Here is a 16,038-nt window from a genome sequence, read left to right as displayed (position 1 = left end):
TTCCTCTTGTCTGCTGTCTCTACATTTCTCTTGTTTTTCACTTTATGTCTTGCCCCCTTGATCTTTTCTTCTCTCAAATGGACAATGCTGGAAGTTCTCAGAAGCCAGCAAGCAACTGGGGAAACAGTGAATACAAATATGAAGAAATTCTGCAGGTACCGGAAATCCAAAGCCAGCACACCAAATGCTGAAGGGACTCAGCAGGCCAGGCAGCATTTACGGAAAAGAGTGAACAGTTGACATTTCGGGCTGAGACCCTTCATCAGGATAGGAAAGGAAGGGGAAAAGTCAGAGTAAGAAGGTGGGGAGGGATGGGAGGAATAAGTACAAGGTGATAGGTGAAACTGGGTGAGGGGGTGGGGGTGAAGTTACGAGCTGGGAAGTTGATTGATAAAAGAAATAAGGGGCTGGAGAAAGGAGAATCTGATAGGAGAGGATAGAAGACCATGCAAGAAAGGGAAGGAGGAGCACCAGAGAGAGTTGATGGGAGATAAGGTGAGAGAGGGACACAGGAATAGGGAGTGGTGAAGGTGGACGGGGGAATTACCAGAAGTTCATCAAATCGATGTTCATGCCATCAGGTTGGATGCTACCTAGGTGGAATATAAGTTATTTCTCCTCCAACCTGAATGTGGCCTCATTGTGGCAGTAGAGGAGGCCACGTTTGAATGGAAATGGGAAGTAGAATTGAAATGGGTGGCCACCAGGAGATGCTGCTTTTTGTGGCAGATGGAGCAAAGGGGCTTGGCAAAGCAATTTCACAATCTACGTCGGGAATTACTACCCCTTTTGTTAACTGTTCACTTCATCTATCTGCTGTTCTGATATTGATTTTCTATGTCACGTGCTCTGCACTTTTAGGTCCTTTCTGAAGATGTTGTTTACATTTCAGCTACACAATTTATCCCAAAATGGTGACATCTTCTCCTTCTGTCCAGAAGTGAGCTGTTAGTGTTTCATTAGGAGTGCCTTCTTCAGATCATTCCAGCTGAATCCAACTGGTCCCAATCTGGACAGGAACCAGAAAAAAATTTCCAATATGCCAACTAACATTGAAAGATAACAAATCATATTGTTGAACATCTTCTTTGCTGTGAGCACATTGACTGTTGCATTTGAGTTTAAAGAGATGGAGAAAAATTGTAAATATTAAATCAATCAATCAATCAATTTGTTGAATGAATTAAGTTTCCTCATTCTTCGTTCAGATCAAGCAGCTAATTGGCTCCTACATTAAGGAGGATAAGACCATTAACCTTGTTGTCATACCATGTAACATTGACATAGCGACCACAGAGGCCTTGAAAATGGCCCAGGAAGTTGACCCTACAGGAGAAAGAACACTGGGTAAGGAAAAAGTTTCTCACTTTTAGAAGGTTGCTGTATTAATAGTGCACCAAACCTCCGATTAAACATCAAGGGTTTGCAACAGCTATTTATGTTCCCTTAAGACATTATCATAGAACTTCATCAAAGAACATTTGACAGTGAGTCTTATAATGAGTTCTTAGATCATGGAAGTAGGTTCTGTGGATCTCTTAAAGGTGAAATGAGTGACGGAGAGATTGTACAAGGAAATGTCCGAGGACAAGAAGATATGGTTGAAAGTACAAAGGCCATTGGTGAAGCTAAGAAAGTAGGTTGTGGATGGAAGGGCTAGTATTGCAGACATGTAATAATTTCTCTGATGTTGGTGTTTAGTGTGTGTGTGTGAGTAGGTTACCATGTTTACTATTATTGTATCCAAAGCCTTTCATTAGCTGTAAAGAGATCTGGATGTTCTGAAAAGAACATAAACATTACTGGATGATTTCTTTCCCCTGGAATTAAAACAGAAAATTGTTAATGTACTCAGCAGGTCAGGTCAGTGAATGTTGCAGGTCAATCTTCTACTGCAGTTGTACAAGGTCTTGGTGAGACCACACCTGGAGTATTGTGTGCAGTTTTGGTCCCCTAATCTGAGGAAAGACATTCTTGCCATAGAGGGAGTACAAAGAAGGTTCACCAGATTGATTCCTGGGATGGCAGGACTTTCATATGAAGAAAGACTAGATCGACTGGGCTTATACTCACTGGAATTTAGAAGATTGAGGGGAGATCTTATTGAAACGTATAAAATTCTAAAGGGATTGGACAGGCTAGATGCAGGAAGATTGTTCCTGATGTTGGGGAAGTCCAGAATGAGGGGTCACAGTTTAAGGATAAAGGGGAAGCCTTTTCGGAGTGAGATGAGGGGAAACTTCTTCACACAGAGAGTGGTGAATCTGTGGAATTCTCTGCCACAGGGAACAGTTGAGGCCAGTTCATTGGCTATACTTAAGCGGGAGTTAGATATGGCCCTTGTGGCTAAAGGGATCGGGGGGATGGAGCGAAAGCAGGTACAGGGTTCTGAGTTGGATGATCAGCCATGATCATACTGAATGGCGGTGCAGGCTTGAAGGGCCAAATGGCCTACTCCTGCACCTATTTTCTATGTTTCTATGTTTCTTTCTTCAGAATAGAGAAAAAGTGAGAGAACAAGCATGTTTTAAGGCACAGAAAGGAGGAAAGGATGGGAAAACAAAGGGAATCTCCTATCATGAATCAATTGCATTTGACTATCTGGTATTGGCCGACTTCAAGCTGATAATTCCGTGGTGGCAGAGTAGTTGGTGCTGCTGTCTCACAGCTCCAGGGTCCAAGCATCAGTTCTGTTCGCATGGAATTTGCAGTGGGAAATCTCCCTGTCACATGAAAAACATGCAGACTCCACACAGACAGCATACAAGGTTAAGATCTCATGTTCCTCGTGCTGTGAGACACAATTGCTTGGGGTAATTACTACCCATTATGCACTGGCATTTAAGGCAGCAATGAAGGTCCTCCATCTCCGTCAGTCCATACTGCCACACACAGATGTAGAAGGATTCCTCATTGCTATTTCCGTAACAATTTTGTTTTACCATTCAGGGTTGTTAGCCCTGAGTTGACCTCCGAACCTGGAGAACACCCTTAGTCTGGCTTGTACCCTTTGACCTGTTTAGCATGGGTGACCCTATCAAGAGCCAAAGCATAAAGGCCCGACTCCAGCCAACACTGCTCTCTGGGTCATTGAGGCACGCAAGCCTCCAAACCCAATGACAAGTTTGTGGTCCTCTTGAGGGAATTGCTTTGAGTGCAGTTTAGTTAATAGATCATTGTTGATCTTTCTGGAGGGTGATGAATGAGAAACAGAAAACAACAATATGCTGATAATCTGAACTTTGGAAGTATACAGGCAACATCTGTAGGGAGGGAATCACGGAGTTCATATCATCACAAGGATTTTGCTGGGGCCATCAGCATCGATGAAAATGAACAAACAGTTGACATTTCAGGCCAAGACCTTTCAGGACTGGAAAGAAAGTGGGGAGAAGGTCTCGACTGGAAACGTCAACTCTTTCATGAATGCTGCCTGACCTGCTGAGCTCCTCCAGCATTTATGAATATGTTGCTTTGGTTTTCCAGCCTCTGCCAAATTTTTGTGCTTTTGTTTTGCTGGGGCTGCTTGGCTTTGGTTATAATGAGAGAGTGGATAGGCCTGTAATGTAGGAAGCTGAGGGGTAACCTGATGCGGGTATACAAACTCACGAGAGGCATGTGATCGATAAGGTGAGGGATCACAGTCATTTTCCCCAGGGCAGGGGAGTCTAAACCTAGAGTGCCAAGGATTCAGGAAAAGAAAGACGATTTAACGGGGACCTGACAAGCAAGCTTTTCACACAGACGGTGTTGGGAGTATGGATCAAGCTGCCAGCTCTCCGCTGGCAATTGCAGTGTTTAAAAGACATTTCGGCAGTGCATAGATTGGAAAAGGTTATGGGTGGTTTGCAGGCAAATGGGACTAGCTCAGGAAGGCTTCATAGTTGGAAAGAGGAGTTGGGGTACAGGGCCTGTTTCCATGCTGTGACTAATGGATGACTTTATATCTTGGAAGACTATCTACATGGAATAAATGAATTCAATATGGAGGCCTGAGAGCTGAGCCTCCAGTTTGTATTGGGCTTCATTGGAAGTATCTAGGAGGTCAAAGACAGCGTTTTCTCGTTTTTAGAACATAGAACATAGAATAGTACAGCACATTATAGGCCCTTCGGCTCACAATGTTGTGCTGACCCTCACCTTAAATTCCTCCATATATCTGTCTAGTAGTCTCTTAAACTTCACTAGTGTATCTGCCTCCACCACTGACTCAGGCAGTGCATTCCACACACCTACCACTATCTGAGTGAAAAACCTTCCTCTAATATCCCCCTTGAACTTCCCTCCCCTTAACTTAAAGCCATGTCCTCTTGTACTGAGCAGTGGTGCCCTGGGGAAGAGGCGCTGGCTGTCCACTCTGTCTATTCCTCTTAATATCTTGTACACCTCTATCATGTCTCCTCTCATCCTCCTTCTCTCCAAAGAGTAAAGCCCTAGCTCCCTTAATCTCTGATCATAATCCATACTCTCTAAACCAGGCAGCATCCTGATAAATCTCCTCTGTACCCTTTCCAATGCTTCCACATCCTTCCTATAGTGATGCAACCAGAACTGGACACAGTACTCCAAGTGTGGCCTAACTAGAGTTTTATAGAGCTGCATCATTACATCACGTCTCTTAAACTCTATTCCTCGACTTATGAAAGCTAACACCCCATAAGCTTTCTTAACTACCCTATCTATTTGTGAGCAACATGTACCCCCAGATTCCTCTGCTTCTCCACACTACCAAGTATGCTGCCATTTACTTTGTACTCTGCCTTGGAGTTTGTCCTTCCAAAGTGTACCACCTCACACTTCTTCGGGTTGAACTCCATCTGCCACTGCTCAGCCCACTTCTGCATCCTATCAATGTCTCTCTGCAATCTTCGACAATCCTCTGCACTATCTACAACACCACTAACCTTTGTGTCGTCTGCAAACTTGCCAACCCACCCTTCTACCCCGAAATCCAGGTCGTTAATAAAAATCACGAAAAGTAGAGGTCCCAGAACAGATCCTTGTGGGACACCACTAGTCACAACCCTTCAATCTGAATGTACTCCCTCCACCACAACCCATGCCTTCTGACTTTCTGAATAAGCCTACCGTGTGGAACCTTGTCAAATGCCTTACTAAAATCCATGTAGATCACATCCACTGCACTACCCTCATCTATATGCCTGGTCACCTCCTCAAAGAACCCTATCAGGCTTGTTAGGTATGATCTGCCCTTCACCAAGCCATGCTGACTGTCCCAGATCAGACCATGATTCTCTAAATGCCCATAGATCCTATCTCTAAGAATCTTTTCCAACAGCTTTCCCACCACAGACGTAAGGCTCACAGGTCTATAATTACCCAAACTATCCCTACTACCTTTTTTGAACAAGGGGACAACATTCGCCTCCCTCCAATCCTCCGGTACCATTCCTGTGGACAATGAGGACATAAAGATAGCCAGAGGCTCAGCAATCTCTTCCCTTGCCTTGTGGAGTAGCCTGGGGAATATTTCGTCAGGCCCCGGGAACTTAAATGTCCTAATGTATTTTAACAACTCCAACACCTCCTCTCCCTTAATATCAACATGCTCCAGAATATCAACCTCACTCATATTGTCCTCACCGTCATCAAGTTCCCTCTCATTGGTGAATTATTCATTGAGGACCTCGCTCACTTCCTCAGCCTCCAGGCACATCTTCCCACTTTTATCTCTAATCGGTCCTACCTTTACTCCTATTATCCTTTTGTTCTTCACATAATTGAAGAATGCCTTGGGGTTTTCCTTTACCCTACTCGCCAAGGCCTTCTCATGCCCCTTCTTGCTCTCCTCAGCCCCTTCATAAGCTCCTTTCTTGCTACCTTATATTCCTCAATAGACTCATCTGATCCTTGCTTCCTAAACCTCATGTATGCTGCCTTCTTCCACCTGACTAGATTTTCCACTTCACTTGTCACCCATGGTTCCTTCACCCTACCATTCTTTATCTTCCTCACCAGGACAAATTTATCCCTAACATCCTGCAAGATATCCCTAAACATAGACCACATGTCCATAGTACATTTCCCTGCAAAAACATCATCCCAATTCACACCCGCAAGTTCTAGCCTTATAGCCTCATAATTTGCCCTTCCCCAATTAAAAATTTTCCTGTCCTCTCTGATTCTATCCTTTTCCATGATAATGCTAAAGGTCAGGGAGCGGTGATCACTGTCCCCCAGATGCTCACTCACTGACAGACCTGTGACCTGACCCGGTTCATTACCTAATACTAGATCTAGTATGGCATTCCCCCTAGTCGGCCTGTCAACATACTGTGACAGGAATCCATCCTGGACACACTTAACAAATTCTGCCCCATCTAAACCCTTGGAACTAATCAAGTGCCAATCAATATTAGGGAAGTTAAAGTCACCCATGATAACAACCCTGTTATTTTTGCACCTTTCCAAAATCTGCCTCCCAATCTGCTCCTCGGTATCTCTGCTGCTACCAGGGGGCCTATAGAATACCCCCAGTAGAGTAACTGCTCCCTTCCTGTTCCTGACTTCTACCCATACTGACTCAAAAGAGGATTTTGCTACATTATCCACCCTTTCTGTAGCTGTAATAGTATCCCTGACTAGTAATACCACCCCTCCTCCCCTCCCCCCCCATCCCTTTTAAAGCACTGAAATCCAGGAATATTGAGAATCCATTCCTGCCCTGGTGCCAGCCAAGTCTCCGTAATGGCCACTACATCATAATTCCATGTATGTATCCAAGCTCTCAGTTCATCGCCTTTGTTCCTGATGCTTCTTGCATTGAAGTACATACACTTTAGCCCTTCTACCTTACTACCTGTTCACCCTTTATTCTGCTTCTTTTTCATCAAAGCCTCTCTATATGTTACATCTGGCTTTACTCCATGCACTTCTTTCACTGCTCTATCACTCTGGGTCCCATCCCCCTTGCAAATCAGTTTAAACCCTCCTGAACCATGCTAGCAAACCTACTTGCAAGGATATTGCTCCCCCTCGAGTTCAGGTGCAACCCATCCAATCTGTACAGGTCCCACCTTCTCCAGAAGAGATCCCAATGATCCAAAAACCTAAAACCCTGTGCCCTGCAACAACTCCTCAGCCATGCATTCAACTGCCATCTCCTCCAATTCTTACCATCACTATCACGTAGTACTGGCAGCAATCCTGCCAGAAGACAGCATTTTCCCGTTTTTCCTCAAGTTCTGATGTAACCTTGTGAACCTTTAACATTCAACTCAGCATTTCTCTTTCTGCTTGATAGGCCGTGTATTGTCATCTTTCCCCTTCACTTCAGATGATGTTAGAGGTGTATATTGGGTGAAGACACACAGTCCATGGAAAGGCCATCAAAAACTAGAAGGTGTAGGTTTAAGGTAAAAGGGGAAACGTTCACAGGACACATGAAGGGCAACTTCTTTACACAGAGGGTAGTGTGTATCCTTGAATGAGCTGCCAGCAAAAGTGGTCAAGGTGGTACAGTCACAAGCAAGAGAGAATCTGCAGATGCTGGAAATCCAAAGCAACGCACACAAAATGCTGGAGGAACTCAACAGTTCAGGCAGCATCTATGGAAAAGAGTAAACAGTCGACGTTTCAGGCTGAGATGCTTTGGCAGGATTGGAGAAAAAAAGAATAGGAGTATATTTAAAAGGTGGGAAAGGGGAGAGGGAACTACAAGGTGATAGGTGAAACCTGGAGAGGGAGGGATGAAGTAAGTAGCTGGAAAGTTGATCGGTGAAAGATACAGGGCTGGAGAAGGGGGAATCGAATAGGAGAGGACAGAAGGCCATGGAAGAAAGAAAAGGGGGTGGGGGAGGAGCACCAGAGGGAGGCAATGGGCAGGCAAGGAGATAAGGTGAGAGAGGGAAAAGGGGACGGGGAATGGTGAAGGAGAGGGCGGGGGAGCATTACCAGAAGTTTGAGAAGTCATGCCATCAGGTTGGAGGCTACCGATACGGAATATAAGGCCTTGTTCTTCCAGTCTGAGTGTGGCCTCATTGCGACAGTAGAGGAGGCCATTGATTGACGTATCAGAATGGGAATGGGAAGTGGAATTAAAATGGATGATCACTGGGAGATCCCGCTTGTTTGGAGAAAGGAGTGTAGGTGCTCGGTGAAGCAGTCTCCCAATCTACATCGGGTCTCCCCGATATACAGGAGGCCACACTGGAAACACCGGACATGGTACATAAACCCAACAGACTCACAGGTGAAGTGTTGCCCCACCTGGAAGGATTATTTGTAACCTTGAATGGTAGTGAGGGAGGAGGTGTAGGGGCAGGTGTAGCACTTGTTCCGCTTGCAAGGATAAGTGCCAGGAGGAAGACCAGTGGGGAGTGATGAATGGACAAGGGAGTTGCGAAGTATATATAAGTTAGAGATACATTACTGAACAGGCCTTTCTGGCCCAACGTGTCACACCACCTGGCAACCCACCTATTAACCCTAGCCTAATCACAGAACAATTTACAATGACCAGTTACCCTACTAACTGGAATGTCTTTGGGATGTGGGAGGAAATCCATGCATTCACAGGGAGAATGTACAAAATCCATACGGTTGACATTGAACTCCAAACTCCAATGCCCTGAGTTGCAAGAGCATTTGCTAATCACTGCACTATACTGCGTGTGTAGCTAATGTGCTGCTTGTTGAACTAACATCCAATCAGAATCCTGAAAATAGTTTGATGTTGGTCAGAAGTACGTTAAATCCACATGAAGGTATACACCCAGAATCAACTCTAAACTAGGATCCACTCAGTGGCGATGGAAGATCCAAGGGCGTAGGATTTGATGTGTAGAAATATAGACATCATTCAGGAATTGGCCTGATAGGACAAACTGCCTTTCTCTGCCATTCCACGACTCTGCTGCTTTTAACAGAAGTCTTGCTGTCTTTTTCATATGCAGGTATATTGACTAAACCTGACCTGGTTGACAAGGGAACAGAAATAAACATCCTTAAACTGGTGAATAACGAGGTTGTTACTTTGAAGAAAGGTTATATGGTTGTGAAATGCCGTGGACAACAGGATATTAATGACAATTTGACACTGGCTAAGGCTTTAGAGAGTGAGAAAGCTTTTTTCAAGCAAAATAAGGTTTTCAGGTAAGACAAAATGGTTGTTATTGTTCCTTTGTCATCATATTTTCATTGTTATTGTTTCAATAGGGAAGATTACAAAGAATATTGAATATTAAAGCACACATCTTGTCTTTGTAGTCGGCAACTGTGGGTTGAAGAATGATTAACTAATTAATAAGGAAGGATCTCAGCCCAGAAGATGAACATTATTAATTTCCACAGATGCTGCCTGACCTGCTGAGTTCTTCCAGCATTTTCTGTGGGTTGCTTTGGATTTGCAGGATCTGCAGACTTTATGATCTCACCTAAGTGGTCACAGGAATCCAGATGTGATGTTTTTCTCTTACCTTCTTGTTTTTTCTTAGAACACTCTTGGACGATAATGCGGCGACAATACAGTGTGTGGCTGCTAGATTGTCGAAAGAATTGGTGATGCACATTCAGGTGAGTGACTCTTTATTTCATCCAGTATACTGAACTTACTGCCTGTTACACTGCTGGCGTTTAGCTCTTCCATCTCTGGCAGTGGTCAGGGCTTCCTTCATCATGTCAGTAGCTTCCTCTCAGTTTTCTCTACTGTCAGTCATGCAAGACTCAGGAATCCATCGCACTCAGATGTAGAAGGGATCTTCATTGCTGTTTCCGTAACAATTTTGTTTTACCAGTCAGGGTTGTTGGCCCTGAGCTGAATGCCCAGACCTGGAGCTTGGTAGACCACTATTCGTCTGTCCCCTACCCTTTGACCTGTTTGGCATGGGTGACCCTACCAAGAGGCAAAGCATAAAGCCCTGACTCCAGCCAACACTGCTCTCTGGGTCATTGAGGTATGCAAGCCTCCAATCCAAGGTTGTGGTCTTCTTGGAGGGTATGTAGTATAAACCTCTGTATTATACTCGGAGTAGCTGTAAAACCCTGAAAAACAGCGCAGCAAGCAGCTCGTTCAGCAAATGGCACAATGTCCTCTGATCCTCTTCTGGTAAGATGGTGGTGTGCTCCGGGGGCCAAACAAAGGAGTTCTTTTCTCTTTTAAAAATGTCTTTCTTACGATTGCAAGACAATGCTGGACTCCAGGAACTTCGGGTACTGCAGGCTACCCCATCAGTGAGCTGCTTGTTGGTGGAGGAGCTGGACTCGGTGAAGACTGTGTTGCTGTCTGCTACAGGAAGTATTTGGTGCGTGAAAGCAGCGTGCAGAGTAACCGCGGGTGACTGTCTTAGACATTTCTCTTGCAATCACAGAACCCTGTTGGACATTGATAGTGTAAGATGCGACAGCCAGCCTGTAAGTTGTGTGGCTTTGTTTGTAGTGATGACTAGGCCGCAATCCACGGGCTTGCCTGCTGGGTATCCAGGAGAGGAGATGCCGGAGGCATAGCTTCCATACTGGGTTGGAGGTTGGTCTCTCCTGTCAGTGCTGCCCTCCAGTGTTACATCAATGGAATGACAAGTTGGATTGCATGTGTTTGTCTACAGACTGCTGGGAACTGTTGGCTCTATACATATATATCTAGATAGATACGCACACACACACATTTTTATTCTGTGACAGTATTCAGAGTTCAATCCCAGCATCCTCTGTAAGGAGTCTCTGTACGTCTTCCCCATGGAATGCACGGTTTCCCCTAGTGCTCCACTTTCTTCCCACAGGCCAAAGACGTACCAGGTAGGTTAATTGGTCATTGTAAATTGTCTTGTGATTAGGTTAGGGTTAAATCGGGGTTATTGGAGGTTGCTAAGCAGTGAGGCATGATGGGTTGGAAGGATGTATTCCGTTCTGTATTTCTAAGCCAGGGGATCCCAACTTTTTTTTATGCCATGGACCAATACCATTAAGCAGGAGGTCTGTGGATCCAAGGTTAGGAAACCCTGTGCTAAATAAATAAAAATTTGTTTCCAAAAAAAGGCGAAATCAATGCTGCCTGGGAGAGGTAAATAGGTTTTAGAAGCAATTCTTCAATTAGAGAGGGGCAGTGGGGGAAAACTCTGCCTGCTCAAGACAGTTTTGTAGCGTATAATAACATGTTCTCAACTTCTCTCCACAATGAAGAGAACTTTACCAACAATTCAGAATGAAATTCAGCACAAAATTGCAGATACCAATAAGGAATTGCAGAGGCTTGGATGGAGAGTGCCTGTGGATGATGAGGAAAAGATGTCCTTCCTCATTGATGTAAGTACAATTGTAATGTCCTGGTTCATATTTTTTCCTGTTATGCTGGATGTATTTCAGTTTGTGTTCTATGCGAGCTGCTGGTTTTCAGCTTATGTTTGGGTTACTGTTGAAGATAAGAGATGAGGAGAAATGTGTGCCATCCAATTAGGATGGTCAGATTAAGGGGAGGTTTCTCTGGTGAGGTGCACTAAGGATGGGCTTGGTGCTTTTGTTGGAGAGGAGACGAAGAGAGAAGACACTGATGAGAACCGGTTGTAGCGTACGATCGGTGGGAGACCCATTTATTCGAGATGGATTGCGAGTGATGTTCAGAAGCTGGTGTGTGCTTTCACATGGACCAAGGGCCTAGCACATGAATGACAGAGAAGTTCAAGATGAGCTCCAACTTGTGTAGATTTGACTCTTTAATTAGAATGGGCCCTTTTCTTTTTGTTATTTTTTACTACCCCTTTAGTTAAGATTCATAAATATAATTTCTTTAATCGTATGCAGTGTACTGTCTGTTGTTTCATGGCATTAATTTGTAACGGAATAGCAATTGACACAGCATCCACACAAACCGGGGTTTGGGGTGGGATCAAGTGCGCCTCAATCTCACGAGTTTAGCGGGGCCAGAGATTGTCTTTCCTTAAATTGTGTAGCCAAGGAAATCGGGGTGTTTCACAATAGAGAACTCACTGAGGGATCTTCTCCAAAAAAAGTTTAGCTTTGTGACAAAAATGTTTGAGCCATTTTGATTTGATAGAAGTCAGGCTGACAGGAGAGCTAGGGAACAGAAGGCAATCATTCAGAACTTCTCTCAAGACTCAGCCTGTAGGCTCTCAGTGAGCTCATTTGTAATTTAATTTGTGATAAATTATTTTTGTCCCTAATGGACTAAGAGGCACTATACCAACAATGTAATCTACACTGCATGTTTTTCTTTTAGCATTGGGAAGAAGATGGTGGTGATGTCAGATATTGTTCAGTAATGAAATGAAGCAGAAGGTGCTGGAAAACTTCAGCTGGTCAGATAGCATCCGTGGATAAAGATACTGTTAATATATTTGGCCAAAGAGCCTTTTTCAGAGAACAAATATAGCTCTTTGTCTGCTTCCATAGATGTTGCCTGATCTGCTGAGTGTTATCAGCGTTTTCTGTTATAATTTCAGATTTTCAGCATCCATAGTGCTTTGATTTTCAGTTATTTTACAGTGTTGTGTCCACGTCCAAGCATAACACTCCATAACCTCCTGAGAGAGGTTGCTGAACAGATAGTGGATGCATTGGTCATGATCTTTCCAGAATCACTTGATTCTGGCATGGTCCTAGAGGACTGGAAGATTACAAATGTCACTCCACTCTTTCAGAAGAAAGGAAATGATAGGCCAGTTAGCTTTGACCTCAGTGGTTGGGAAAGTGTTAGAGTCTCTTATTAAGGATGAGGTATCGGGGTATTTTGAGACTAATGATAAAATAAGTCAAAGTCAGGATGGTTTATGTAAAGGGAAATCTTGCATGACAAATCTGTTAGAGTACTTTGAGGAAATAACAAGCAGAGTGGACAAAGGAGAGGCATTTACTTGGATTTTCAGAAGGTATTTAATAAAGTGCCACATACGAGGCTGCAGAACAAGATAAAATCATATGGCATTACAGGAAAGATACTGGCATGGTTAGTGGAATGGCCGACAGCCATAACACAGTGAGTGGGAATAAGGGGAGCCTTTTCCGTATGGCTGACAGTGACTAGTGGTGTTCCTCTGGGGTCAGTATTGGGACCGCTACTTTTCATGTTGTTTGTAAATGATTTGGATAATGGAATTGATGGCTTTGTGGTAAAATATGTGGATGATACAAACGTAGGTGGTGGGGGGGGGGGGGGGGGGAGGCAGTGCTGAGGAAGCAATGCAATTGTTGAAGGACTTGGCCAAATTGGAAGAATGGGCAAAAAAGTGGCAGATGGAATAGAGTGTAGGGAAATGTATGACAATGCATTCTGGTAAAAGGAACAATACCGCGGACTATTTCTAAATAGGCGAAAGGTTCAAACATCAGAGGTGCAGAGGGGCTTAGGACTTCTTGTGCAAGACTCAAATGCAGTGTTGGCGTTTATTTCAAGGGGAATAGAATATAAAAGCAAGCAGATAATGCTGAGGTTTTATAAGAAACTAGTCAGGCCACACTTACAGAGTATTGTCAACAGTTTTGGGCACTATACCTCAGAAAGGATGTGTTGTTATTGGAGAGGGTCCAGAGGAGATTCACAAGGATGATTCCAGGAATGAAGGGGTTAACATATGAGGAGTGTTTGGCAGCTTTGGGCCTGTACTCAATGGAATTTAGAAGAACGCAGGGGGAATCTCATTGAAACCTATTGAATGTTGAAAGGACTCGAAGGGTGGATGTAGAGAGGATATTTCCTATGGTGGGGGTATCCAGACTAGAGGGCATAGCCTCAAAATTGAGGGGCAACCCTTTAGAACAGAGGTAAGGAGGAATTTTTTTAGCCAGAGAGTGGTGAATCTGTGGAATGCTCTGCCACAGACTGCGGAGGAGGCCAAGTCCAATGGGTATATTTAAGGTGGAAGTTGATCATTTCCTGATCAGTCAGGGCATCAAAGGATATGGCGAGAAGGCAGGTGTATGGGGTTGAGTGGGATCTGGGATCAGTCATGATGAAATGATGGAACAAATCAATGGGCTGAGTGGCCTGATTCTGCTCCTATGTCTTATGGTCTTGGAGTACGAAGTCACGGTATGTGGACGTGATGTGCCAGGTGTGACTACAAATGAATGACCTCAGTCGTGTGGAATAACTGGTGAAAGTGGGGTTGTTTTCTATGAAGCGGAGAACTTACGTAAGTGGAAATTGGAATAGAGGTTTTCCAAAGCACCAGTGGACGTGTTTGAGTAAATAGAGTGAAACTTGCTATCCGGGCAGCACAGAGACTGGCTGAAGAGGAAGAGGCAGCAGAAAGAAATACTTCTATTCAGGAGCAATGTTGTAACTGGAATGCAGTACCAAGAATAGTAGCTCCATTTCCAAAGGGAAAGAGGATTCGAAGGAGCTTCAGAGGAAGGCTGGGAGGATTAGGACTATTTGGATGGATTCACCAATGGACCATCAATACAATATGGTGAAGTGGTGTTTTCAGTGCTGGAGAGTGCCATGATTTAATCCAAATGGCAAAATGCAACAGACAGTATCTATAGAGAGAAATATGCAGTCGACATTTGAGGCTGAGACTTTTCATCAGAGGTGCCTGTGATATTCTCTTCCACTGAAGTTCAGGGCAACCCTCTCTGACTGCTCCCCTCTGTGATCTCCACTAACTTCTCGAGGGGAGTTTAGTGAGATCCTCTCTCACTGCTGTCCCCCTCTACAATCTCTACTGTCTTCTCTCCAGGAGTTCATCGAGATCCTCTCTCCCTGCTTTCCTCAATGATGTGTTTTATCTTCTCTTCGATTGGAGTTCATTGAGACCCTCTCACTGCTCCCCCTCTGTGATCTCCACTGCTCTCTGAATTATTTATTCACTTCCACAAATGCTGCCTGACCTCCTGAGTTCCTCTAGCATTGTGTGTGTGTGTGTGTGTGTGTGTGTGTGTGTGTGTGTGTGTGTGTGTGTGTGTGTGTGTGTGTGTGTGTGTGTGTGTGCGTATTACTGTGGATTTCCAGCATGTGTAAGATCTCTTGTGTTTGAGGCATAATCCAATGTTTGGTATAAATAGAACCTGCAGTGGAGAAGTCTTTTAACAGGGTCATATTTGAAACTATCTCATTGACACCAGCTTTTTATTCCCCAAATGCAATTATAACAAAATGTGTATTCTCAAAGCCTATTTAAGACAGGCCTGGTAACACACCCATTATGTTAGCATTACCCTCACACATCTGTAATCCCACCCCTGGTCAGTAGGTGTCACTAAGTCACTCCACTTCTGTTTTGTATATCGGCCAGCTCTCTATCATTTGGACCAGATGAGGGGTCTCTACTCTCCATTTCACTCCATAGGTGCTACCAACCCAGAGTTCTTCCAATGCTTTGTGTGTTGCTGCAGATTCCAGCATCTGCAGTCTCTCTTGTGTCGTCAGGTGCTGAATTTATCTTCACCACTTGACAACTTCAAGAGAAATATAGCACCAATATCCATATGTAGCCTTGTTTGAACTTAGAAGAATTCTTGACTTCATTAGCTAGCAGGGATGTGGACTGGTCATTTAGTTTAAGTGGAGCTGGCGATAAAAAACATTCCAGACCCTGACACCAGCTACAACTTTGCCCCGTTCTTGAGCATCAGCAAGGATCCAAACTCCAATCCTGGCTTCACTCACCCACCCCACTCACAGTCTGGCCTGCGCACACAGTCTAAATCCTGGCTCTGGCCACACATCCTACTTCCACCCTGGACCACTGAATCACATTCCAGACTAATGGGTGAGCCAGAGGATAGACCAAACCATCAGATTAAAGCTTTGTTACAGACCCTGGTGCTTTCTGAAGGTAGGGATGCTCTCTGGTTAGGTCACATTTGGAGTACTGTGTGCAGTTCTGGTCACCACTTTACAGGAAGGATGTGGGAGCATTGGAGAGGGTACTGATGTTCACCAGGATGTTTCCTGCTCTTGAGAGTATTAGCCATGAGGAGAAGTTGGAGAAACATTGATTATATGTTCTGCAGTGTCAGAGGCTGAGAGGCATCGTGACTGAAGATAAACAGTGAGAGGCATAGAAACAGGAGATGGCCTTTTTCCTCAAGGTGGAAATATCAGATACTAAGGGCATAACTTTA

The 16,038-nt window shown here is 44.3% G+C and overlaps 1 protein-coding gene across 2 annotated transcripts in view; it reads left to right on the top strand.

The window, feature by feature from the left end:
• Window positions 1–16,038, top strand: part of LOC140727546 (interferon-induced GTP-binding protein Mx-like) — a 39,229-nt gene that overhangs the window by 13,271 nt on the left and 9,920 nt on the right. For both annotated transcript variants that reach the window (XM_073045015.1, XM_073045016.1), the window contains exons 7-10: window positions 1,209–1,347; window positions 8,916–9,114; window positions 9,456–9,534; window positions 11,137–11,259. In XM_073045015.1, the coding sequence (XP_072901116.1) occupies window positions 1,209–1,347; window positions 8,916–9,114; window positions 9,456–9,534; window positions 11,137–11,259 (540 nt within the window). The remainder of the gene's footprint in view (window positions 1–1,208; window positions 1,348–8,915; window positions 9,115–9,455; window positions 9,535–11,136; window positions 11,260–16,038) is intronic.

This window comes from Hemitrygon akajei, chromosome 5 (genome assembly GCF_048418815.1).
Source record: "Hemitrygon akajei chromosome 5, sHemAka1.3, whole genome shotgun sequence".
In the NCBI taxonomy this organism is placed as follows: domain Eukaryota; kingdom Metazoa; phylum Chordata; class Chondrichthyes; order Myliobatiformes; family Dasyatidae; genus Hemitrygon; species Hemitrygon akajei.
This window is presented reverse-complemented; position numbering and strand designations above follow the sequence as displayed.